The sequence below is a fragment of the Hydractinia symbiolongicarpus genome, chromosome 8 (genome assembly GCF_029227915.1).
Source record: "Hydractinia symbiolongicarpus strain clone_291-10 chromosome 8, HSymV2.1, whole genome shotgun sequence".
NCBI lineage: Eukaryota > Metazoa > Cnidaria > Hydrozoa > Anthoathecata > Hydractiniidae > Hydractinia > Hydractinia symbiolongicarpus.
The window spans coordinates 24,198,756-24,225,815 of NC_079882.1; the positions used below are offsets into that span (position 1 = coordinate 24,198,756).

Sequence of the window (27,060 nt, forward strand, 5' to 3'; positions counted from 1 at the left end):
GCTCTTTTAAAATGCCCCAAACTAATATTCGTTTTAAATTTTTGGTCTAATAGTCGGTTCCACAACTGTGGTCCTCTAGTTTTTATGGAGTATCCGCTTACTGTCAGAGTTGCTTTTGGTACAACGGAGCTATCTTAGAGTATCTCGTTCATCATGATTATATTAACTTGCGTTTTTGAATAAAATGGTATACCAGTTTCCAGTTATAAAAAGAACATCCAATGTTTTTAGTTATGACCGTCAAACTTTTTTTTATGTATATTAGTGGAACAAAAAATTTAAATAAAAATACATTGTGGTATCGCTTTTAAAGTATTCCGTCATTTTTTCAATAGTTTACTTGCTGGACATTACAATGATTTCAAGCACTGATTTGGGTTAAAAATTATGGATTTATATGTGGGACAATATTCGTGCATGGTTTTCGTCGAGTGTCGTAATGATTTTCGTCGTGTCGTATCTTTCTTCGTGACGTGGTTTTCTTTGACTTGTAATTCTATTCGTCGCGACGTATCGTAAAACTTTTCGCCTTAAAGTAGCTGTGATCTTTAACCTCGTCCCCAGGGGCTTTTGCCGTCAAGTAAGCGCTAGCGGCTTTGGCATAGGCAACAAACTCTGGGGACGAGGATGAGCGTAATTCACTTCGTGGCGTTACGCGAAATTACTAATTTTGTGAAGCTTTAACACAATATATATGTTTTTCTAGTTAGTGGTAGCATGTCGTTTAGATTAGCTAGCTATCTATCATTAGAATATTTCTTGGGTTAGCTAGGCTAGCTTTTAAATCTAGCTACTAGCTAGGTAGCTAAATTTTTGTATAAAACTGACTATATAAACATAAATTATCACATAATATACTCTTTCACAACGCAATATTTATTAATAATCACAGGGAAAACTAACATACATCACGACGAAGAGTATTTTAAGTCAAAGATAACCACGCCACGAGGAGGAAAGATACGAAACGAAGAAAAGCATTAGGTCGCGACGAAGAGCTCTACGACGCGACGAAAACCATACACGAATATTGTTCCACATCTAACTCCATACAAAATTGCGGTCCAGATTTTTGAATTTAGTTTGCAAGATAAAGTTTCAAGCTGCACTCACACAAGTCAACCTCGTTCCCAGGGCATTTTGCCTTGTTATGCGTAATAACGGCTCAGGGGCCACCAGACCCTGGGGGACGAGGTTATCACACAAGTGTAAGTTCAGGCAAATAGTCAACCTCGTTTCCAGGGCAATTTCTCGCTTTTTTAATATCCGGGACGGCGCGAAGAAATGATCATTTTTTCTCGGCCGTCCGAGATTGTCAGAAAGAGAAAAATGGGCCTGGGGACGAGGTTGGCAAATGGTGTCAAAATACTGTAGAGAAGTGTTTAAAATAGTGAAGGGTCCCCAGGACTATTTGCTTGCCAACGGCGCTGTGATATTTATAAGACACGTGTTTATCGTTATCGTCTCCATATATTCTCACATCAAATATTCTGTACAAATAAAGTATAGGCAATGATCTCCATCGTAGATCTCCATCGTAGATGTTCTGTATGTCGTAACAGGCGCTACGCTTTCTAAGGTGCTGGGGTCGAGCTTGTTGAAAAAGAAGTGATCTGTGTGTGCCGGCCATCACAAGTTTTATCGGTCCGCGCCCAACGCCACACATTGACGGGAGTCTATTCCGCCCGTTTTGGGAATAAACAAGTCATCCATTTTGACTTGCTGGCTCCTGCTTGGGGCATGGATTTGGGGTATTTCTCTGTAGGCGCACTGTAGCGCACTGCTATAATTCAAGAAATTGAAGCAATTGAAAAGTTAACTCTCTGCGACACCTCCAGAAATGTATACTCTTTAGTCCTGCAGTAACTCAGGTCAGGAAAGCCACAAAACCAGGGATCCTAGAGTTGGGGAAAATATACCCTCAGCTTCTACTTCTTTGCCTGTTTAAAATAATTTTTCTTGAATAAAGTTGACCTCGTAAAATAGGGAGGGTTTGTCAGAAAACCACAAAATGTACTTCCCATACTTGCGATATAGCTCAGGGTTGTCACGTCTGCCAAGAATGTCTGGAATTAGAGTGAAGTCTGGAAACCAGTCCATGATTTTTGTGTGTCCATCATACTTGGTTTTATTATTTACAGCAAAAAATTACAATAATTTTTTAGATGGGCCTTTAATTAATTTTTTAATTTCTTTAACTACTTTTGCATGAATTTATAGCTATAGCTATATACTCCTTTTTGTATATATACAGTATATCTGTAGTATTTCTGTTATGTGTTGCATATATGTTAAATAAATGGCACTGTCTCTGATTTGAAATTACAAAAATATATGTTTCCAAATTATTTAACCAGGGTTTCAGTCTGAAAAAAATACTTTCTTTTTTTTAAATGTCTTGAAAATTGATATCAATTTCACTCCAAGAGTCAGGTAAAAAAAATTATCAATTTTTATGATATATACTTACTTATTGATACTTATTGATAGCTTTTGAAGATGCAACCCTTCACGTTGTGGACGACTGGCATCAACTGCAACTTCATCATCCCAATCGCTAAAAAAAAAGAGTGACGAAGCAGTGTTAAACTTTGTAATGGATGGTATGCTGTTGTCACAGGGTGATGGTTTCCCTGGTATACAGTCAGAGAAATCCTCTTAATTAAGGTGTACAGCTTCATTTAGATGTCAGCTTAATTAGGATGTATGATACAGCCTAATTAGGCGTTTTACAGCTTAGTTAAGATGTACAAAACTTTGACCGTCTAAAACACACATTTAACTGAATTTTAGCATCTATCTAACTGAATGAATCCAATATTTACGTGCATATAAACATCTCCAATACATTAGTTTTTTGTAGCACCCTGGGGATCCGCTAAATTTGAAGTTTTAAAAATATCCGCTTAAATAGGATGTATCATGTGACGTGACATCCTAACTAGGATGCAGTACAGCTTAAATAGACTATCGCTAACAAAGAACCTTTATTTATAGTCTATATCTTTTGAACCCGGGTGCTGGAAATACCGTTCTTCTTTTATAATATAGTGGTCAAACTGACGATGAAAGAGCTGCAACGGTGGTTCTGCTAAAATTTACATTTTTTGAGAAATCGGGGAAAAACTTTTTCTACCTCCTAATTTAGATGTATGTCATATGCCATACAGCTTAATTAACAGGATCTCCCTTTCTGGTATAGAAGGTTCATCGAACAAGGAACTCAGGACCTTATTTAATGTTCTTTTAAATGACTCAAGTGAACTTTGAGACGTGTCTCTAATATGTTTAGGGAGAATAGTCTTGAGCTTGATAACAAAAACTTTGGTGTAGTTTGGAGGAGCTGGGCTTTGATGTTGACAGAACAGGTGAAAGATTAAAAAGGCGGCCTTTACGATTTGAGAACCTTTCTCGCCTTTGTTGGAGGGAGTACAAACGAAAATGCCTCAGTGTATCCCAGTAGTCATGTCATATAATGTCTGGAAGTTTAATTGAGAAAGTCTGTGACAACCTTGTAGCTAGACTAGAGCCGCTTAACCAGAAATATGTTGGTTGGTAGGGGTTTTTCCGGGATCTTTTCCAGGATTTTCTTATCAGCAAAAGTATATTTATTTCTGACGTGTAAAACAACTGTACTTAACCCTGTTCCCAGAGGTCTTTCACATGCTTGTTAAACAATATGGTGGACTGTTCCTGGCAACACTGAAAACTGGATTTATATAAGTTAGTGAATCAAAAAAAGACGTCTAATGGTGTAATTGTATAGATGTAAAAGTATGAAGAAAAAAAGAAATAGTGCTAGGATTTCAGACTGTTTATAGTTGATGCTACATGTTAGACGTTTGGCGGTTTTTCCTGACTGATTATGGTGTGTGTTTATCGCAAAGATTGGCCTATAGACTTTTTTCTGCACCTTATGGCACACTTAAGAAGTAGGCATATCAGAATTAGAATCTTCAAGTTTTTAATGCTAGCATATCTTTGTTGAATAAAAGGTGGTTTTTTCCTTAAGTGTATTGTCACGCACCACAAATGTACTTAGCCTAAGTATTCCTAAGATGTATCAGGCGGTGATATGCTAATGCAAAAACACAACCAGACTTTGTTACTTATGGGATAAGATAAAATGGTCCTCTTTTTAGCTTTAAAAGAAAACAACCACAAAAGTATCAAGGTAAAATGATACAAGACCAGGTTCAGATAAGTTCTTTTTGTGTATCAGGAAAAGGAGAAGTTCCATCAGAATTCCTAATTTATTATTATTTTTATGCTGTGATTTCTTTCGAACAACTAGTTGAAGGAGATTATACAGGCCTTAAAATTAGCGTCGGCATTTGGCACTGTAATTGCCGACGTAAAATACGAAGATACCCTAGTTGCGTCGGCAAAAAAATTGTTGACATAATTTTGTTGCAAATTTTTTAAATAACAATATTTTGGTTTTGTTTGAGCTACTTATTGCGACTACAAAGTAATTACATTCGATTTTCAGTCAGTTAGTCCATTACCATTAACTAAAATCATTTAGGCTACAGAAATACTGTGGTGCCATTCGATTTGTAATAATATTTGAAGAAATTGTATATCGTATTAAAAAGAAGTCCAGAAGTTCTTTCTCTCACACGACACAGCAGGCAATAAGTCAGCCCTGCCCTCGGTTTTGTAAGGAGAGACGTTCTGCGAAGACTCTAACAATTGAGTCACCTGTACAGTTCTGCTTCATGTTAAATTGTGCCAGTGACAAGCATTTTCGAAGCATGTCACTGGGACTTCTGCAATATACAACATACTAATGCTCTAACCTAATGAGTTCACCTTGAAAAATAAAAAGCCAGTTAGCAGTGAACTATTAACCTCAACGAAGTTCACCAGAAGGTATGTCAATAAGACTTTTACTCCATTCCTATTTGTCATTGTCTTAGAAGATCAATGCATTGAATTTATGAGGAGTCTAGCCCTAATAAGAGGTGAATGACGAAAGTTATTGCTAGCTGAAAAATTTAACTAGAAAAAAAATATTGCCAACGCAATGCTGACGCAAATCAGTTAAAATGTATCTCACGTCCGACGTTAAAAAATCCTAATTTTAAGGGTTGTGATAAAAAGAAGTGTCTGTTAAATGTAGTGTCTTTTTTTTTTATTAACAAGAGTTAAAGAAAATAAACAGGATCCGCATATGGGTTTTAAATAAGCAGGCTGCAATTTGTGACTTGAAATACTGTCTTTGCAAATCATTCTTTGAGGGATTATTGTGAATCAAAAGATTAATGGCAAGCAGCCTACATTGCTTCCAGAAAATGGAAGAGGTTTTCTTCTCTGAGCAAATTTTTACAAACTGACTTTACATTTTTAATTCGGACCCTGTGCATAAAATTTGGATTTTTTTTTTTAAATATATTTTTTAATCTTTATCATGTCAACATTGAATGATTTTTTGAATATCATTTTTCATGTTAACAATATTTTTGGGTCTATATTAAATTTGTTAATTTTTATGCACCCTTGTTTTATGCACCCAAGATTTAAGTAAAGGTGTTAAGTAGAGGTTTTTACACAGTGATTACTTCACCGAAAATTCAAACTCTGGATTGAAGTTAAGCATGTAGTTTTCGCTTTGTGAGTCTTGCTTAAACGTTATGCCTTATTATATATACATTTTTATATTTTTCATATTCTAGCATTGTGTATAAGATTTTATGATTCAAATCATTTGATTAACTAAAACACAGCTTAGTTGTATCGTAATTTGTGCCTTCATGAATGGAACAGCCTCGTCTCCAGTAATAGTAAGTATAATTTTTTTATATGTTTTTTAAATTTTGTCTAAACATCAAAGTATCTTTGTTTACTCAGAAACAATGAGTCAAGACTTTTATATTTTGTGATATATACAATACTATTTTTTACCTTATGTTAATTTGATGATTTTACCAATTTGATATTCTGGGAAAAAGCTAAACTGGTTACTGTTTTGATTATTTATGATGCAAAGATGCAGGGTGTACTTCAGCACCCTAAGTAGCCATTAAATGGATATTTCTCAATTGAAATTTTCCCTGAATTCTCTAATTCAGTAAACTAGAACACCATATTTCAGATAAAAGATTAAATATCTTAACAGTGATTGTTGTTGTTTCTTTCTTTCTCTGAATTAGAAGGGTGATACTTAATGCAGGAATACAGAGAGGCTGTCAGTGGTAATGGCCTTTAAATAGAACACAGGCGAAACATTACTTCGAGCTATATGCACAACTTGTTATCTTAAATAAACGCTTTAAGTAAAATTAATTATGAGAATAAAAAATGTTTTAATTATAATACCCTGCGATGTTATAGAACATACTCAGCGTCAAGATGTACAGCAATGCTAGGGTGTCTACTTTGTTAGGAAAAATTTCCACAATATTGTCAAAATGTAAGGAAAAGTTGATATTTATAGCAGTGATTCAAGTTTAAAAAGGTCAATCAAAACCATTTTTATTTGTCAGTCATACTGCAAAGCCAAGTTTGAGTGTTTAGTTTAGGCAGGAAAATTTTGCCTTGCTATTTCTTACTCATTATGACTGCTTAAAGACATGATGTTGAAAGGAAATGTAAGGTATGGCATTTTAAGTAAAGCAGGTGTGACCACAATAAGGCAGATTATCAATGCACAAATTAAAACAAAATGGCAGTGTGTTGGTTATGGACAAAACAATAAACAAAGCATTATAAAAATAGAACGTGAAAATGTAATTTATTTTATCATAAGCTATACAAAAAAATACTATTCATTTATAATGCTATTCAGGTTCAGTTAGAAAATTTATTCAGTAGTTTTGTTACAGAAAAAGGAAAAATATTCAAATAATCTTGCCAAAGTTATGCTTGTAATTAGTTTCCAGTGTTTGACTTGTGTCCACAATTTTTTTGTTTGCTGTCTAAAAGTTGTGTCTTCACTAGGCAAGTTTTTTTGGCTTACAGTGTCTTAAGCCTTGGGGACACAAAGGGTTTTTTACGTGCATAAAACATCTCTCATGTAACCATCAAACATAAAACGTACTGTAACAGTTTTTGAATTAAAATGAAGAAGATGGTTGTGGAACATATTGCTCCAGATTTTTTACTTTTGAACGACGATGAAAACGAAAATAAAGGGTTTCAAAGTAAACAAAAAATTTTGGTTTGCTTATGGCTTCAAAACAGAGAAAAATTTGGGCCGTACCACTCCATTTTTCAACTTTAGTTCCTCTACCATCCTGTTTTGTAAACAAACCTCTGCAAATATGTAACCCACATAAGTACGTATCTTCAAACATTTCGATTGGGTTGCAAAAATGTTGCACTGCAAACTTCAACAAATGACCTTCTGCATCAAAATATTTGTTGCAAAAATGTGCAAAATAGTTTATTTTGTTGAAATGTTTCTGCAACATTTTGTTGTATTGCATGTAAAAATATTATGCTACATATATTATGCTGTGTCCCTAAGGCTTTAGACACTGGAGGTTTTAAATTATTTAACGGTACTAACGTGTTGGGTAAATTTTAGAAACAGTATGATTGTTAAAGCTTCTAATTATAATTGACTTTTGGTTAATATTTTTTTAAATACTGTGAAAATTTTTTTAAAAAAAGCCAAGCCAAGTCAGGAATTTTTGTCAGAAAATGTTAAGAATTTCAAGAAAATAAGGATTTCATTTTAACAGGCACTTTAAATTCTGCATGTGAGATATAGCTAAATATTGAGTTGACCGTAAAAATTATTTGTGTACGTCTTGATCTTGAAAAACCTTTTTTCCACTGCAACGCAGTGGTGAATGTCTTTATTTAGCTTTACCAACAAAACGCCGTGCTGTTCTCATTGACCTGAAGAGGTTTTATTATTAGAGAAGTTTTGTTGAATACAATGGTTTTCTGGCATCCAGAGATGCTGCTTGTTTGGTTTAAGTCCTACTTGAAGAGGGTATAGGTAGCTCTTTGTTAGATGCTTTTATTAAGGTACTACAATAGAACTTGATAGATCAACTCTGTCATCTATTTAAACTTAAATATTGAAAAAAGACATTGAGTGATTCACAATGGCGTTAAACCATATTGGTTAACTAATTATGTTGCTAAAATAAAAAATAGCAACCACCTGGTCTTAAATGTTATTCCCCATACATGTGCTAATTTATTTAGAGTTTTCTGATGGTATTTCAGTCACAACATAGAAGTTGTTGTATTTCTAAAATGATGTGTATACTAAAAGTATATTTTTTGCAAGGAGGTGTTTTGATAAAAATTATTATTAAAAGAGCTTTCCAAATTTAAGACAAAAAAACCTTTTTACTGAATCACGCCAGCTTTAATGAAAGAAAAACTCTTTTTTATTTCTGTTAAAAGTTGAAAAACATTACTGCTTCACAAAAAGCACTGATGCACCTGTTTTATATTTTTTTTCAAACTCCAAAAATTTAGAGCAAAGATGTTGTAATGGAATGATGAACATGCAGGTAAGTATTTGTGTGTTTAAAAAAACATCTAAGCAGCTTTTCTTCTCAACATTTAATGGAAGTAATATGTTGGGAGAAAATTCTGAAATTATGTTTGCTATAGCTTGGTAACTTAAAAGTTATAGAAATCCTATTTTATAATGTGTTTGATTTTTTAGGTTTTATGATTTTTTTTTTGTCTAAAAGTAAAGTAAAAAAAAATCTTTGCTGTAGTCAAGATTTTCTAACTCCTCCTTTGGTCACTGCTTGTGCTACATTTTCCAACTATTTGGAAAATTCATAATTTCGAAAACAATCTTAGATTCATTGGGCTGTGGTTCACCAGTAGTAGTGAATTTTTTTTATCGAAGTTGTTGTGAAAAATGTTGATTATAATATTATTTTTTGTCTTCTGAACTTAGATGGGTGTCTGACCTAGACTCCCTTCCATTCTGACTGTAAAACAACCACATGCACTATTTTTAGCGATTAAAAAATAATAAATACTAGTAAATAGAAACCAGTTCTGGGGTTTTAAAGTAAAAAAATTCATGTGTTTACGAAGAAATATTGTAATGAAAATCAATCAAAGAAATCGAAACAAAGCAAACAAAGAAGTGAGAAAAAAACACCTGCATTTTAAATTGATTTTTTTTATTATTATTATAATGCTACACCTGAAACAAAACTTCCAAAAACTTAAAAATAAAGCATTTTTAAAGTTTTGTATATTTTTGTATGTGTTTTGTGCCCTTCATCCACCAGTGGTTTGTACTTTTTAAGAAAAAAAGAGTTTTGAAAAAGTTTAAAAACCATTTCTTATGTGTGAATATCAATGATTTTTTATGTGCATAGCTTGTATTTTTTTAACTGGCTTTAATTCCAAACTTGAATTTTGCATCAATTTTGCTGCATACCTTTTAAAATAATCAAAAAAATTGTGTTCTTAGGTTATATTATTATTTTTGTTCAAGGGGGTGATTTCATTTCTTTGTAACCAAGTGTTTTGTTTTGTTTCGTAGTTATCACTACGACAGATAAAATGAAAAAACATATTGCTCTAACATGAGAAAGGAAACAGTTTTAAACGGAATAAAAAATTATATTACATACAATATTAAATTGTTAATGTAAAAGAAGAGAAGTGAATTTGAATGTTAGAAAAAGTAAGTTCAGAAAATATTTTCATTTTGATTTTTTTTTTTCTTAGTAAGTTTTTCTTTAGTGTAATTTTCATTTTTTTATTATTTTAAAGTTGAGGATATAATAAATGGATGTAAGGTTATACTTCAAAAAAATTATAGTCCTTCAAAATAACTTTCATGACTTTCATATAAAAACGATTACGTTGTTTGATATTATCTGATTTTTTTTATTAAAAAAAACAACAACCATGAATCTGTCAAAAATGTTTCCTTTTTTACTTGTATCGATCGAAAAGTTTTTTTTCTGTAAAAGCAAGGTTGTTTTTGCATAAAATGGAGTGTCTTTGTCTAATCCAGAAATGTTGAGCCCTTAGAATTTTCTTTAATTTTGTCATTTAATAAACTCTAAAAGACTGTCATGGCTGTCGCTTTTGCTGAAAAAGGCTAAAAGAGACCTGATTTTTATTTTAAACATAGAAAAAAAATTAAAAAAATTTGACTCACTTAGGTGGACCTAAGGAGCAAGTGTTGACTCCATAATCACAAAGAGTCAGATTGCCTACATCTTCCAAATATAAACTGTATGTTGTACTTCGAACCAAAAGTTAAAGATTTTTGCTTATGTTTGCCAGTACACATTAAGGTTTAATATCAATTTTATTCTTTCAAGACAGGAAAACAATAAGTTTCCAGCGAAAATTGGAAAACCAGAATTCAGAAACAGTGACAACTTTGTCGTGTAAACTCATTGTTCTCATAGTTTCAAGGCACATACAACACAGGCAAATAACAAAAACATTCATTGAAGAGGAGGGGGGTACATATTACGTAACAAGTGGGTGGATGGTGCTTGCACGATGTGTTACAAAGATGAGTGGGTGACGAAATATAACTTGTTTTTTCTAAAGACGCCTTTAAAAACATTTTTAGGCTTTGAAATAGAAAAAATTAAGAACATGTTTTTCTCAAAGTCTGAAATTTAGTGTTTTTTCCTAAAAAAAATTTGGAAGCATTGGGGAAAAAGAGAAGTAGAAAAAAGTGGCATATTTTTTCTTAAAAAAGCTCCGAAAAACAAAAAGGTTAGAATTTTCACAAGTTAGCTTTTATCCTGGAATTTCAACTGAATCCTGTCCGAAAATATTTTTTTTAGACCTTTCTGGAATTTAGGTTTCAATCTTTTGTGATTACCATTGCACCATAATTATTTATTTCTGCACCGCCCTTAAATAAACATTGCCTCTTAATTCAGCAACGCATCTTATAGAACGTAGCGCTTGTTTGTTTATGGAGTTTAATTAATGATCTCTTCGAACTGTTTTTTAAATATAACTTCGCATGTTTGCTGGAATTTTGAGTAAGATTTCTTTTAAATGATGAGTTTTATATGAAATCACTGTAAATTTTACTAGAGCGCTTGTATTGTACTTAGAACTTTGATATCGTAGTGAGAGATGAAATAGATTCAAGCAACCTCGTACCATGTCTTATTAAATATTTGACAATAAAATGTGTTTTCTCTCGGAAAATATTTCTTATTGATCCCCATAAAGTTAAATATCTTCGGTTAAAAACAACGACAATATTCTTAAATATCAAATTGAAGAGTCTGAAAGATTATGTAATATTAGAGGGCATCTCCATGGAAACACTCATGAAATAAATGTCTTTTTTATATAAGACATCTGTTTATAGGGAGGAAAAAAACGAACTGTTTTTTCTGTTTTCGGTATATTTCTATTTGGTTTTTAAAACAAGGTACGATGCCGTGTTGTGGGCTACACGAATTTGTTTTGTTTTTGTTTACGTTAGTACTTCTTTTGTTGTTGTTACGGTGTTGTTAGGGAATAGTTTGTTTTTGTTGATCGAATCGAAAAATCACTGAATGTTAGTGTTTTTTAGTACTGTATATCAACGTTCATATCAGCTCTGGGAAAAAGCCAACCTTTTTTTTTTACCAAGTACATTTCCCGTTATAATTTTATGGGCAATGCTTCAGCGAAGTTGTTACTGCGCATGCTCTTGATCATAGAAGTTTAACCTCTTCATGACAAAAGATTTGTTTCTTGCAAAAAAATGTATTCTTTATTGCGTTTTGCGCGATGCCTAAAATTTTGACCAATCATAATGCTAAATACCATGACATGGCGTGTTTTTTGGAAATAACTGGAAACAATAGATGAATTTCTTTATGACGTAGTGTTTTTACTTTGCGTTGAGAACAATAGGCATCTTAATTTTTTGCTATTTTTTTTTTTTTTTTTGGTGAAAATTAATTCTTATTTAGATTATCACAAGCTTATTTTATTATGGTCCGGTTTTGCTTGCTGTAATTTTTAATTCAATGAATGAAACGAACTTTTTTTTTTGTAAGCAACCCGTTTAGGGGCTAGTATAGCAAACCGTTCTTTAGTAATTTGCGAAATTAGATTTAATATTGAGGTCTTTTATTTGTATTAATTGTTCTAATTTTCATGTGTTCCCAGGGTTTAATGTATATCAGATTAAACCTTTTTTTATCGTCCGAGATTGAACAGTTTATTTAATTGATCATTTTTTTACATTTTTACCTCTCATTAATTTAATTATGTTGTATGTCGGTGCAAATTACAACATGTCATAGTCACGTGGTATGAATGTATTAAACGTCGTAGTTAATATGCCCAAAATGGCGGATCTTTTTACGTAAGATTATTGTTTATAATGAGTTCGATTTAAATAGATTTTTTTAATCGGGTCGTTGTACAAGCTGAAATTTAATTAACTGCAAACAATTATCTTGGCATGTGAAAACTTAAAGAGTGCGGTTGGTAGAATATGTTTACATACGAAGTAATTTAGTCAAAACTCGTTTCTGATAACACATTTTGTGGCTGTGTTTTTTTTTATAGTCGATGGGTGGCGGCGCTTCCAGTGTAGCTCCCGAAGAATTCGATAACACGAGACGTCAAAAAAGTTACTGTTGTGGCTGCTTTACTGTGAACAGGTTTGAAAACATTTATTTTCAATCACTATCCTTTTTTTATCTCTACTACTCTCTCTTTTCTAATTCATATCCCAAACGAGGAGAGAAAATTTATTGAACATTAACACGTAATATATATTAGGTGTGAACATTTGATTTGTGATGTATGTAACTTAGGTTGGTTGTCAGATGTTTTTTTCATTTTGTTTTGCGTAGAACTTCAAAATAATGAAAGAATAATTGATATGTAACAAAGCAGGGAAATCCTTAAAACAACTTAAATCTCCGGAATATAGTTCTAGAAAAAAGCTCCTGAAAAGTTGTAAAAAGGAGAAAACATGGATATTATTTTTTAATTTATTTTTTGCTTCAGCCCGTTTTTTATTCGTCAGGTTATAGAAACTTTTATATTCTTTTTTCTATATTCTATATTAATTTTCTGTTATTGTCAAACCGGATTACTCCTTGAAAAAGGTCAGAAAACAACTGTCGTTTTTTATTTAACTATTGTAATCTTGTTTAGAAAGTCCAGTCCTGAAGATGACGATCGAAGGTGTGTTTTTTCTTTCCTCTTTTCTCGCGCAAAGCCTTCACTTTGTTGCCTAGCAGCATCACAATATAATATTGGCTTAATTCATGCTTAATTTTGTGATATTGGGACTGTAGTTTCGTGTGAAGATAATTTTCGAAGATTATAGGCTTCTTTTACTTTATGTCGATCAACTGACCAGCTTGTGAAGTTCTCCCAAACTTGTTGTGAATGTTTAACCGATGTCTTTAAGATGTGTTTTTTTTGTAGAACGTTGCGAGAAGAAGCTAAGTCGTGGTCAAACAACTTTGAAAGAATGTTGAAACATCCAGGTAAGTCGTGGTCAAACAACTTTGAGAGAATGTCGAAACATCTAGTAGAAGCAATATTGACGTTAGGAAAAAAATGAAGCTAACTCAATCGGATTTCTTTACACTTTAAATTTTTAACCTGCGTGAAATAGTGTAGAAGAACGAGCCAGGGTTTAAATATACGCTTATATGCTGGGATATGCTTATGCAGTAAAATTATAAAATGGCCCAGTACATGCTTTATTATACTTATCTATCAAAGCCTCTTACACAGGCGAATGTTTAGCATGCAGTAGCCTGCAAGTGAAGAACTTCACACATTTTTTATATAAGAAACCACTTCTTCATAAAAAACTTTTATTAGTTGTAAAAATGTGACCATTTGAAGTAAGAATATATTTCATGCCCTCTCAACAACCAATAGCATTCAAATGGCAGTCAGGTATTATTACCTGGTATAGCAAGAAGTTTAACGATTATCGAATAGGTTATCCTGACAAATTGCAAGTTTACTTAAAAATTGACGATTTCAACAGAAGCAGACATCATTTTAGATAGTAAACAAAAGACGAAAAAGTCATTATTTTATCTTTTCTCGCATATATGTTGATAAAAACCTCATCTTCATGGGAATCTCTTATGGACTCCGTCAAAATTAAGAAACTTGTTAAAAAACCATTCTAGTAAAATGATCTCAGAATTTAAACTTTTACTGTTTGTTTAGTTTCTTTAAAAAGAAACGTGTATTTAAAGAAAGCAAAGAAACGACATGACATTTTATACCTTCGAAGAAAAAACCCAAAAAAATTGTAAAATAACTATTGTCTGAATAATATGCTTAGCGTCTACTTACTTTTGGAACAAATGTGAGCACATGTTTTGTAAAAAACGCCAATAAAACAACGTGTATTTAAGGAGTTACCTGTCTGACTTCTGCGTTATTCGTTAACCATGCGAGAAAACGATTCCACTGTTATGCTTTACAAATGCCTTTTAACTTTTAACCATGAGTTCGTTTAATTTTCTAGTTGGACAAAAATCTTTCCAAGAATTTCTACAAGGACAATTTAGTGATGAAAACTTAAGATTTTGGATTGAAGCAGAAAAATATTCCAATTTGGATGATGATAGCAGACAAAAGAAAGCAAAAACCTTGTATGATGAATTTGTATCCACTATTTCACCGTGTGAGGTATACCCTTCTTTTTTACATAGTAATTAATTCACCTGTCTAATTTCTATACCCGCACACAGCCGACCATCCCGCAGAGTAATTAATTTTCTTTACGGTCAAATCCGTGGATTCTTCCTCGGATTTAGGCGGACAAAAATGCACGCCGGGCGAACGACTTGTCTCCTTCACTAATACCTGTATTATGTCTGTCTGTCCTCGAAAAAAAAATGTGTTACACACACAGGAAATTAAAATGCCAGTTCCTATTATTGTCTTTGTTGCGACATGCAAATTCCCTTCGAGCTGAAGATTGTAGCGGGGGGCGAAATCCTGTGGATTTTTTTCACTAGCTATAGCTACGAGTCTATATAGGGTTTGAATTAATTTCTGTACAACAATTTTGTTTTATATTTTCAGGTGAGTTTAGATGCGAAACATAAAAATGAAATAGAATCAAACATAAAAGATGCTCCAAAAAATTTATTTAAATCAGCACAAGGCTACATATATAGCTTAATGTACAGAGATTGTTTCCCAAGATTCCTTAAATCAAAATCATATCGGCGTCTATGTAGATAACTCCAGCCGGTGAATGCATTTGTCTTCTTTAGCATACCAGACATCCTGTTGAGAATATCCTAGAATGTAGTGAGGTTTCTGTTAAGCTACGTTCACATGCAAGATATATGCAGTTTTAATTTATAAAGGTACATTTATACGGGAGTACGAACTTTAAATGTATATTCGTGGTTGGTCATATCACGGCAGCGTTAAGAAATGTAATATATGTGAATAATGTGAGATAATTTTACGGCCAGTTTGTTGGTTTTTTAACATGTGTATGTAAGAACGTATTCAACAGAGAATTATATTCAATAGAGAATTATAAGAACATGTACATTTCCGTTGTTTTAGTATCGGTTTTTACCCGCTACTGTGCAGACCAGAATGAAAAGTTGCGGCAAAGCGTGAAAACACACGGCCGTAGAAAAATGCACAGGGTCGCCCGTCCTTTGTATATCGCAGTCGCACGTAATGCGTGAATGTTTTGATTTACATCAAATAGAATGCTTTATAATCAACTTAAATACGCGAGCAGACTAAATTAAATTTTTTTCCTCCACTCCTCCGTAAGACAGCCGAGTGTAATAGTGCAATATGTTTTTTTTGTAAAAGGTGGTACTATCACACATTATTTATGAAACGTTGGTTGACGTAAAGGACTCTCAAAGGCGTTTGTTGTCTGCTATATTTTATAATAGTAGAATTTACAGTTTTCTTTCGTTGGCAATCCCTCTTTACTCTGAAGCTTTACCTAAAAAAAATGTTAAAAAATTTACTGAACTCTGGAGACAACAGTAGAAAGTAAGGGTGAGTCGAGGTATTAATAGCCGAAGCACTGGGAACGAGGTTGCCATTATATACTAAATTTATATTTATCAGACACAATATGTCAAATTTGTTCCAAAAATTCTTGTATTTTCGTTCCTTTCCATTTGCAAATAAAGGCGTACTGAAAATGATAATGTTAAGCTCAGCCTCCAGGAATTTATTTACTCGACCAGCCAATCAGAATCTTGGATCTCTCCACCGTGGATAAAGCGGGTTACAAAGAATTGAACAGGTGTACTTACAGCATTCTAAACCCATTTATAAACCATTCCGGAGAATTCCTGTCCAACTAGCGCTGGTCCAACATTGTCCGCAGTTCCTGGCCAACAGTCTGTTGTTTCTCCATCTCTGGCATAGTTTACCTCGGACGTAGCACCAGTCCAACATTCGCCATAATATTCAATGGAAAAATACTAACAAAAAAACACTCAAGTTTTCAAATTTTAGTGACAGGGGAAGTTTCTCACTAATTAAACGAAAATTTAAATAACGGATAATGTCCATTTTTATTATTCTTTTTTACCTCGTCAAAGGGATTTTGATACACAATATTACAAAGAAGCAAAAGAAATTTTCATATTGGGTAATCAAGTCAATCGTACCTCGTAGTTATTTTCGCGTGCAAAAGCCGAACAAAGAAGAATTAGTTCCTTTAAAGTTCTTTCCCAATCAGTCCAAACAATGTGACTCCGTAAGTTCTTCACAACAGGGAATGTTCGTTTACCGTCAATGTAACCTTTGCTATAGTAACACCCAACTTTTTCCACTAAAGAAAAATTTGCGATTAGTGCTGGGTAAGCGAAGCAAGCTTTGCCACAGGCGAAAATCAGGACGCGAAAACTTTATCACGGAGGCAGGGGAATCAAATGAATCACTACAATAAAGATTCTGGCTAACAAATTTGAAAATAAATGTATCGTAAGTTTCTTCTCGAAATTGTAAGGCGAATTTTAAACGCATATAAGTAAAAATTCTGTGAAATGAACGAAAATTTGTTTGTGCACACTAAATTATTGCAGTAAAAAAACAAAAAACCTTAAAATAATTAAAATCAAATAATTTACCAGTGGGTTCAGGAGGAGGTGGAGTAGTGACAGCTGAAACAAAAATATGCGTGGATTAGTCAAAGAATTTTGACGCAAAAATACAATAACTAAAAATTCTAACGAGAAACATGTTATGTGGCTTAAACCACCGTGTGGGAGATAGCTGCTACTTATAACGACCCTGGTGGCAGAAAACAATGTTTTTGTAGACCTACGTTCATTACATGCGCCATCTTTTACTGTGATGTCATCAATTGCTGAATCACCTTGGAAACTGTTCCCACGAACACCTTCTATAACAATCTATTGAAAAAATGGCGGAACTCAATGCTAAAACATTTTTTAAGGCAGCTGCAATAAAAAGTTTAAAAAGAAACCTGTAAAAATCTATTTCTTTCGACAACTTTGTTGCAGGCTAACATAGAACATCGTATCCGACGAGAAGATTTTCTATTTTATTCGATCGAGTTTGATTCTTAATCACGAGGTCTGTGGTAAAGTCTACAACGCAGGCATGATTAGCCGTTGCCTCTACCACAGGTAAGGACCAACCCATGAAGTGAAAAAATTGCTAAAATTGCTTGCTTAATTTTACCTCACTAATTTAGTAATTTGAGTAAGAAGGAAAAAGTAGTCATATTATTGGTAAAAGAAAATTCTTGAAAATAAACCGAAGTTTGCAACAAAGAAGTTATTGTAGTTTTCTTTTCTTGAAGTTTATTTTTTTGTTTTGTTTTGAAAGAACGTCTCTTTCTATCTTCGTACCAAATTATATCGTGTTGATTGTGTTTATATTTGTGCAGAACTGAAGTTGCTTAATAATTTTTCAAATCCAGTTCAGTTGCGTAAAAAGAAAAATTTGCGTCTATATCAATCCTCTAGAGAGGCATTAACGAAAACGACAGAAAACATATCTCTGTTGCAAACAATCCAAAACAATTTTTTTTCAAAATAAACACCAATTTATTTTGACCTCTTTGGCCTGGCTCACCTGATAGTCATTAGCTGACGCTACATCAATTTCTGCATCGTGCCATAGTTTTAGCTGGTCACCAGATTTTGTGAATACGGGAGTTAGCGCATGTGTTGAGACATCTTTAACGTATACGTTTAAATTGCCTGAAATAATTAAAAAAGGTACCAGCCTTGAACAAGTTTAAGACATCTTTTCTTATGCTAATAAACAGAATTAATAATTTTTACTCTGCAAACACAAAAAAAAACATTAATCGGGAAAGGTAAACAATCTCAGGTCAGCCATTAAAACCTGGATTCACTTTCATGGATCGGCATTTTAAAAAATTGAAAAATTATTTCTTTTCCTAACAATAAGAATAATTTCTTTGAAAAAACGCAACGAAAAAACACAAGGATACTCTAAGATCACCTACCTGTTGATAGACCATACATGTTATACGCAAACCTGAGACATCTACTACCAGCTTTCATACTTTCACTAACTAGACGCGCTTTCCATCCTGCTTGACATGGCGACGAACTCTCAATATACATATAATAACCTATTTTAACGAAACATAAATCGCATAAGGGAAAGTCAAAACAAGTCTCATGAAGCTGGTTTGATATGAATTCAAAAAGGCTGTCGAACAAAGTACGTAGTACACTTTTGTTTGTTTATTTGTTTAGTTTACCATAGAGCATGTAGTTTTGGCCGAGACTGGATGTGCATGTTTTTCTCATGTAAGTATAGCTTAACTTGTTCTTACTGCGTTTTTAAAAGAAGCCAGCCGCGATAATATTCACCAACTCTGTTTTTTTTTGAGGTAATGTGTTCAACTTTTCTAACCATAGTCCCTGAAACTTTTTTTTTTGAAGCCAAAATCCAATTCAACTGAATTTGATTTAATTTCTATATCTCTTGTTAATGTCGTTATTTCTTATTTTGCTTTCTCTTAAAGAGAAACGGTCATACGAACATATCGCTGTCGTGATGTCAGAAAAGACATAAGATGTCCTGTGGACGAGGTTGTTGAAGAAATTGAGGTGATGATACTAAAAAGGCTGTCTCACAATTTTTAAGTGGCCTGACTTTTTTAAATGAAAAAGACCGTTATTTTTTCGCGCATGCGTATTGTTTGCGTTACCTGTTCCAGTAGTATTGTCAGAATCCGGTCCAGTACCCGAAGATGGAGTGAATCCCGAGTTACGTTGCCAGTTAAAATCGGACGTTGAATCCATACTCCACGTACATAACGGTGTCGAATCGATATCAAATCCACAATCGTATGGTCCTAAAGCAATACATTGTTAATTATTTTTAATTTAAAGATGTCATTTAGCTTACTCAGCAAAATCCACATTATTAGTACTCTATATATAAAATATCTAACCAGCGTCACAGCTTTGTCTCTTGCAGGCATGCGTCTGTACATTCGAGCCAACGCAAGCCTTACCGCCATGTACGGGGGCAGGGTCAGTACATTCCCGAGATCTGGTTTGAATTCCATCGCCACATGTCACACTGCAGTCTCCCCAAGCTCCCCATTTATTCCAATGGCCATCGATTGGAGCTAAATTACGAACAGTGGTTTTTTTTTAATTTGTATTGAGAAATAGCATAGCAGTAACTAAGGGTGTTTAAAATAAATTTAGTTTGAATTGAAGGATAGAAAAAGAGATGCGAATCTAAGGTTTGAACAGTTACTGTTGATACTTCTATACTTTTAAATTCAATCTACCATAACACTCTGCGTCTGGACAAACAGCTTTTTCAACATCCACACCCCAATACAACAGTTCAGTTGAAAGAGGGTTTTGACATCCCATCCTGTCCTTTGGATCCATGCAGAATCTTGTCCTTTCTTTGCTGCACGATGTGTCACATGGACCAAATTGAGACCAGTTGCTCCAGCCAGTACCTGTGTCTATAAATAGAACATTGACAAATTGTAATAAAAAAGAATGAAAATAACACGTGGCAAGCTTAAGTTGATTAATTTTTGTGCAGAGATCTTCGCAAAGATCTTCGCGAAAGGATTTTTTCGGGTTTTTTGGTGTAGCTTTTCTCGTTCAATCTTTTTTGTGGTTGATAAAAATAATCGCAAACCTCTGTGATGTCATCAAGTTCAATTAAACAATTAAATAAATTTAAATCGTGAAAATAATTGATCGACAATAAATAAATAAATGAATGAATGAATGAATGAATGAATGAATGAATGAATGAATGAATAAATAAATAAATAAATAAATAAATAAATAAATAAATAAATAAATAAATAAATAAATAAATAAATAAATAATAAAATCCCAATGCTTACTCGCACAGTCATACAAAAGATTGATTTGAAAAATGTCTGTTGCTGACAATCCGTCTCTTTGCCCTAATGGTGTGGCAGGGTCTATCAAACTTTGAATTGTCGGCTTCTTAGCTAAAAACCAAAATAATATCTATGCATAGAGAGACATTGACCTAACGAAGTAAAAGTAAAAATTCTAACAAATCATATCAACTAATTTTAACACTTTAAACATCTGAAAATTCAGTTTATCATCTTTTCGTAAACTCGACGAAAAATAAGTAAAAGTTTCGTACCATTTATTGCAAACGAGTTTTTCCCATAATGCATTATAGAATCAAAGTCATACGGAGCAGTGAGTACATCAGCAACATTCTTTCCGTATTTGTTAAAATTATGTTGCTCACCTAAATAAAGAAAAATTAATAAGCGGTTAAATATAATTTACATTCGATTGAAATAACTCCAGATATTCTCAACTTAAGAAACCTGTAAAACAAGGGTTTTTTTGAAAGATTATTCTACGGTAGCGATTTTCTTTTTAACGAAAATACTAACTTGGTTGGATGTTCTCCCAAAAGATCTCAACATATTCTCCTCGATCTGGTCTTGATTGCTCGTGCCAAAAACCAAGAGCATGCAACACTTCGTGAATAATAATACCCTGAAATAAGAAAAGTAGAAGTAAAAAAGATATTAGGTTGTTGCTCTTTTAAACTGATAAACATTCCATCTAATAATCTTTTGATTTAATTTTACGAACCCTTAATTACTCTATTTCCCCCCATAAGCCCCCCCTTGGGGCTTATTTCAGAAGTGATTTTGAGGGAGATGGTTTAAATGATTGTCAGTAGCTAAGAACAGTTGCTTGCATCAAAAGTATGCGAGTGTTACGTGTGTTTTTGTCAAATAAAGGATTTGAAAAATAATGGGAGCTTCAAAAGGTCAAGGCTTATTTGGCATAAATTATTTTGAGATGAGCCTTTTGGGAGGGAGAGTTGGCAGAATGAGAAAGCTAAATCGGTAGTATTTCCGATTTAAGGCCAAATTGGTTTTCCTATGTACTATAATGTTTCACCCCAAATTCAGAAAAAAATGAACATTAAATCAATAAAAACTTACAGTGTACATGCAGTTACTTCCCAATGAGATTTCTTGAGGACCTGTTGACCAAAACTTTCTTCCCACACTTGACCAACAACTAGGGGAAAAACACGTTGCAAGTTAATTTGGCTAAAGTTTTTAATTTATTAACCCACAATAATCACTTTCTAAATTTACGGTCTTATAGAAAATTTTATTAGTACGGTGACACACCGGTGTGACCGCTTTCTTCTCTTTCTTTGTTTAAAAAGGCTAGGTTAATGTCAAATCAATATCAACCTACGCGCCGATACACACTAGTCACTACCGTGGAGAACTCGTTCCTCCTACGTAACTACTGATGCAAACATACATTTCCGAGTTAGTGAAAATGATCTCCCTCATCCAAAGAGTACCATTGTTTTTCCTCGCGAAAACGATAGATAACATGGCACCGAAGCTGCGCACCAAAGTTCAATTCCATACAAAAAACACCGAATAATATCTGGGAAAATATCGCGCTCTAACCGACTGATGAATAAAAACAAAAATTTTTTGTAGATCGTCTAGACTATTATATGCGTAAAAGACCCCTGGGGACAACGCTGACTTTTGTATAATTTCAAATCTAAAAGTTTTTATTTTAAATGTTGACAATTCACTGAATTATTTTTAATACTTTTAGACATAGAAAAATGCATAACAAAACAATGAATATCGTGGAATTTATTTTCTCGGTTAAAACTTTTGACATTTTCGCCGAATAAAATCACGCAGTTCAAGACTTTTAAAAGTTTCGCGAAATTAATTTTGGCGCGAATAATAAAGCAGTCTCAAGAGGACAACCTTTAGAAAGATGAACCGTCTTAAATGGGGTTGTATTTCTTATCAAGTTCAACATTGCAACAAAAAAGTTTACAAACCCAGACTTCTTAACAAAAACAACCCAGTTGGGTTCATCTTGGTATTCTTTAAATCTGATGCATGTTTTCTCTTCAATCTGTTGTAAAGCATACTTGATTGTATCTGCTGATTCACCTGAAAATTATGTAACAGAGAATATTATTATAAATTTTCTGTTACTTTTATTAAAAGAAAAATCAAGGCATAAGATTGAACATTTTCAATATAGGGTACCATAAGTTTTCTTCGCTAAACTTACTAAGAGCTGAATCGATAGTGTATGGTACCACTCTGTTAAGCCACAGGTAAACTCGGTCTCGACGAGCATCTCGCTTACGTTCTTCCCACATTCGTTTATATTTGTGATGGTGATACTTTTTGTCCTTGCTCTTTTTTTCTTTGTAAATAAATAGAATTTAATATTTTTTTAAAAAAATGCAGTAAGCTTTTTGTGTCAAAATCATTTCAATCAAACATAGAACGAAATATGCTCGGACATACTATGACAGTGGTGTTTCTTTCCCTTTGGTTTCTTCTTTCCCTTTGGTTTTTTTCCATGATCATCATCACATTCAAGCTCCCTGGCAGTTTGTTGAAATGCTTTATCACGATAGTCAAAGTGAGGTATAGTAACAACCAAGTCTCCTTCTTCAACTTCTGTTATATCGTTTCCTACAATAAGAAAATATCAAAGTGTTTTTGAATATCATTTTCTTTTTATCCATTTCCATTTTTATAGAGAGCATATTTAGGCTTTAATTTGAAAAAGTTAAGAACATTCGAAGGTAGGCAAACGTATATATGTATGTAAAGATTATTTTGAAAAGTTAGAAAGGGTACCAGTGTTAATTGAACTTATGACATCAATTATAGATGTGGTATTTCGCTGGTAATATCGACCAAATTCATTTTCAAATTGATCTTCTTCCGCCTGCTTGATTTTTTCTCCTTTTTCAATCTTTTTCTTTAAATGTGGCGGATAATGCTTTTTCTTGTCATCCTTTTCCATTTTCCAAAACTCTAAATGTGAAAAACACTACAGATGTCACAAAGCACAAACCATTTTTTTGACTCTTGTTTCTCTAAACTCATCGCCAAGGAATTTTCCGTCCTGATGTAAAAAACTAAATAGATCTGGGGACAAGATTGTTGTTTCTCTTCATTTTGGTTCTGTGTGAACAAGTTACAAATTTTACCCTTTATAGACCATTGGTGAATTATGTTTCGCATAGATTATATTTCGCAAGATTTTTAAAGAATCGCGAAATTAAGTTCACGCAAAATATTTGAAGTAAGGGCTGTCCGCGAAATTAAATTCATACAAAATATTATCATATCGTTTATCGACGAAATTTAACAAACAAATCAACCTCTTCGATATGACTTTTCTTTTTCTTTTTTTATTGCATACAGCAGTGATTCATCAACCTAGTTAACCTTATTCCTGCTGGGCGTTTTAGGGGCTCCTCAATGCTGGGGGGGGGGTTATTCGACCGATGAATTTAGCAACAATAATAATAGAAACAAAAAATGATATAAGAATACAAACTAAGAAGTCACATAAAGCTTTTAAAAACATGTAAAAACAATTTTTAGTAAATTTTTTTCTTTCCCTTCTAAATGGTGGCGGATTGAATTTTGGTTGTTTCAGGTGAGTGCGACCATTCGTGCTAAAACATTCCCGGCAATGGTCACGTCAGGAAAGAATGAAGTAATCAATCAAAAAGCGCGGTCAGTATTCTGAAAGCAGAAAATTCGCTTGCAACCCCCCAGCGAAATCTTTCTCATCTTAATTATTCCGATTTTAGGTGGTAAGAAAATTATGCTGGGTTTCCTGATTATTGATACATCTGTGGTAAAAAAGATAAAAGTTACCAGGATCACTGCTTCCATGTTCCTTTTTTAACTTTTTGTAATACTTTTCCCATTTTTCTAAAAAAAGGTTGAAAACTTTAAATCTAAAAAAAATATCAGGGTCAGTAAAATTATATATATCGCCAGAGACTAAAATTAGAAAAGAATTTTATATATTAGGCTTGTTATAAAAACAATGGGAGCCCTTTCTGCTCCACCACAACTACAGACCTGTAGCTTCTAGGGTTGCACCTTGGATCCTAATTTAAAATGAAGAAGGGTTTAGTATAATAACAAGTGACTTACTGCGTTCATGTTTACTCATTTTATCACTACATTTCTCGTGTTTACACTCTTCCGAATGCGACTTTTCGTCTATAATATATATAAAAAGTAAAGAAAAAAAGCTTAAGAACGTATCAAACACAAAATTAAATTCGAATAATCCTTTCGTCCATGGGTCTCAGCAAGTTTTATTCGGTCGTAGACCAAGGTCTCTCCCAGGTTCGTGAGATATGAATATCGTACAAGATCCTGTAAGAAAGTACACCTGGAGCAGGACGTGTGTGGCAAGGAGAATGGACACAAATTTAAGGTTGAGACACAACTAAACTGTTTTAAGTACTTTAATGAACAGAATGGGATTCCACGAAGAATTTTTTTTTTTGAATCATACTGTTATGCATCGCTCAAAAAAGCAAAAGAAATATAGAATTACACTTCTTAGGAATAGTTACGTGTACTGCTTACTCTCCGCAATTCGCTTCAATATTATTACTCAATCTCGTTGCGCTAACGGCACTGGGAACGAGGTTAAGTATTAATTCAAATATAAACGTAATCAATCATGCAGGGAAATGCTTATTGTAGGGTCACATGATATTTTTTTACGTTTTTTATAAGAACTTCAAAAATTGTACCTAATTATTTTTTTTTGAGCAATTTTTAAACGCGTTAAAAGAATGTCAAATGAAGACTGAATATTAAGAGTTTGGAGAAAACATGGGTGAACTAACCTTTGTGTTCGTAGTGCCTTTTAGTTCTGATAGCAACAAGCTCGTCTTCAACAGGCAGTGTTGAAACAAAATAAACAACAACGAACAACAAAACGGCCACCAATATCTTACAAGTCTTCATTGCGTTGCAGAGTCTAGATACGCAGTTATAGAAAATTGCATCGAAAATATAAGCAATGTTTTTCACAAATTCGTGTGTAATATATGAACCTGGTGTGTTGTTGTGAAAACAAAGCATGGTTGCGAGGCTGACTTAAAGTATATCGTAGCAATGTATTTTTCAATTCATCTATTTAATTGATTAAAAAACGAAAAAGGCGAAATATTTAATTATTGTACGAAACACTTAAGAACGATGAAAGAATGTAGTTTTCTTAACTTCCTGGTGTTGCGAAAGAATGTTGAGCAAAATGATAGAGAGGTGGTTAGAAAATTCGTAACAATGCATTCAAGGGAAATTAAAGATTCGACCAAGAAACAGAAGTACGAGGATTGGTTAGACTAGCATCACGTGATACAAATTCAGAAGTTGTATTATATTAGACTAGGATTTTATCTTTAAAACAATTTTTCGTTACATTGTGTAGAATTTTATGCTGAACGCGGTTATATTTTTGTGTATTTCGCAAGAATAATGACTCTGGACAATTTTCCCCACCATATCGATAACTTTTGCGTGGAAACTTGGTTAAAACTAGTAAGCATTATCTTGTAGAAAAAATCTTAAAAAAAAAATCTTAGGCAGTACATCAGCCTTCTTCCCCCACGCATCTAAACATCTAACCACATATGTCTTTAACGACAAGTTTTCAAAACAACTTGATTACATTGATTCTTCACAAAATTAAACACAGAAATGCTGACATCAGCATAGAAAAAGTAATTTGACAACTAGTATTAGTTTTACGAAATAATGACTTTTGAAATTTTGCTTATAGAAGGGAAGATGACGTTGATTTTCATATATTGTGAACTGCAAAATACCAGATTTCCACTTAGCTTAGCCGAAAACCATCCTGATCAAAGGTATCCCAAAATCCAAACCGATAAGAGAATTTTTGCCTTTCGAAGGTCGTGAAACGTGAAAAAAACATTATAACCTATACCACATCTAGAACAAAAGTTAAACAGATAGACCTAGGTACAAAGTTGCTCCACATACATCAAACGCACTTGCCCTAATGTTCGTTATACTGGGGACGAGGTATGCTATACTTAAGCTGTGCTGTTACGCAACAAATCAATGTTTTCAAAGGGTTTCATTGCTACAATCCCAACACATCGAAAAAGGTACTATAAGAAAAAACCTTGTACAAAAGTCAACGCACAGGACATCATCTCTACTCACCGTTTTACTTAAATTCACCCTCAATCGCATTAAAATTTTTGTAGAAGCAACATAAGAAAAACCTTACCTCAAAGCTGCATGGAACGAAGTTAAAACTTCACTGTTTGTTTTAATCTTTGTTGCAGTGCTGTGTAGTTTAACACGTAAGGTAAAACAAACACAACTGCAACAAAAATAAACTGGTTACTAAAATCATGAACCCTCATTAATTACGTGTTCCTATTCAAACTTGACTTCACATGCAAACAAAAATTTGTTGTTTTGGATTACATAAAAAAAATTCGCGAGGCAGTTCAAAAAATCAAGATGCTTAGCAAAGCATTATTTTTTCTTCACAGGGTCATCTCAATCAAAAAAAAAGATTTTATGGCATCAGTGTAATGATAGAATTTATAGACCGACTCAAAGGTTACACAAACTCGTAACTGCGTGCAACATGTGAAATCACGCCAGAGGCGTTATTATCAGTAGGTTAAATAATTTATCTAAGGTCAAAAAGAAAGGATATTGCATTACGCAGATGTATTACAGAATAAAGAACAGTAAAAATAAAGCTTTCACAATGCATAAAAAACGAGGGA

General features: G+C 33.3%; 2 protein-coding genes across 7 annotated transcripts; one reads left to right on the plus strand and one right to left on the minus strand.

Moving 5' to 3' along the window:
* Nucleotides 1–5,631: 5,631 nt before the first annotated feature.
* Nucleotides 5,632–19,329, plus strand: LOC130655643 (regulator of G-protein signaling 17-like). 5 transcript variants are annotated; one of them, XM_057458423.1, is made up of 7 exons: nt 5,632–5,786; nt 12,490–12,584; nt 13,087–13,116; nt 13,363–13,424; nt 14,432–14,595; nt 18,663–18,716; nt 18,935–19,329. In XM_057458423.1, exons 1-7 carry the CDS (start codon nt 5,757–5,759, stop codon nt 18,965–18,967), a joined length of 468 nt encoding a protein of 155 aa, XP_057314406.1. In that variant the 5' UTR covers nt 5,632–5,756; the 3' UTR covers nt 18,968–19,329. The 5 variants fall into 5 exon arrangements, with proteins under 5 accessions (XP_057314406.1, XP_057314402.1, XP_057314405.1 ...); XM_057458419.1 differs by lacking the exons at nt 18,663–18,716; nt 18,935–19,329 and adding an exon at nt 14,995–15,475 and having other exon boundaries at nt 5,633–5,786; XM_057458422.1 differs by lacking the exons at nt 5,632–5,786; nt 18,663–18,716; nt 18,935–19,329 and adding exons at nt 6,492–6,598; nt 14,995–15,475.
* On the minus strand, nt 15,809–26,694 carry LOC130655641 (uncharacterized). 2 transcript variants are annotated; one of them, XM_057458417.1, is made up of 22 exons: nt 26,547–26,694; nt 25,132–25,265; nt 24,422–24,490; nt 24,137–24,193; nt 23,102–23,281; nt 22,763–22,933; nt 22,521–22,658; nt 22,282–22,396; nt 21,398–21,476; nt 20,834–20,939; nt 20,572–20,682; nt 20,297–20,407; nt 19,715–19,900; nt 19,367–19,546; nt 19,121–19,267; nt 18,407–18,535; nt 18,007–18,134; nt 17,231–17,318; nt 17,034–17,066; nt 16,572–16,735; nt 16,212–16,382; nt 15,809–15,892 (listed from the first exon to the last, which is right to left on the minus strand). In XM_057458417.1, exons 2-21 carry the CDS (start codon nt 25,250–25,252, stop codon nt 16,218–16,220), a joined length of 2,478 nt encoding a protein of 825 aa, XP_057314400.1. In that variant the 5' UTR covers nt 25,253–25,265; nt 26,547–26,694; the 3' UTR covers nt 15,809–15,892; nt 16,212–16,217. The 2 variants fall into 2 exon arrangements, with proteins under 2 accessions (XP_057314400.1, XP_057314401.1); XM_057458418.1 differs by lacking the exon at nt 26,547–26,694 and adding an exon at nt 26,480–26,502.
* Nucleotides 26,695–27,060: the final 366 nt, after the last annotated feature.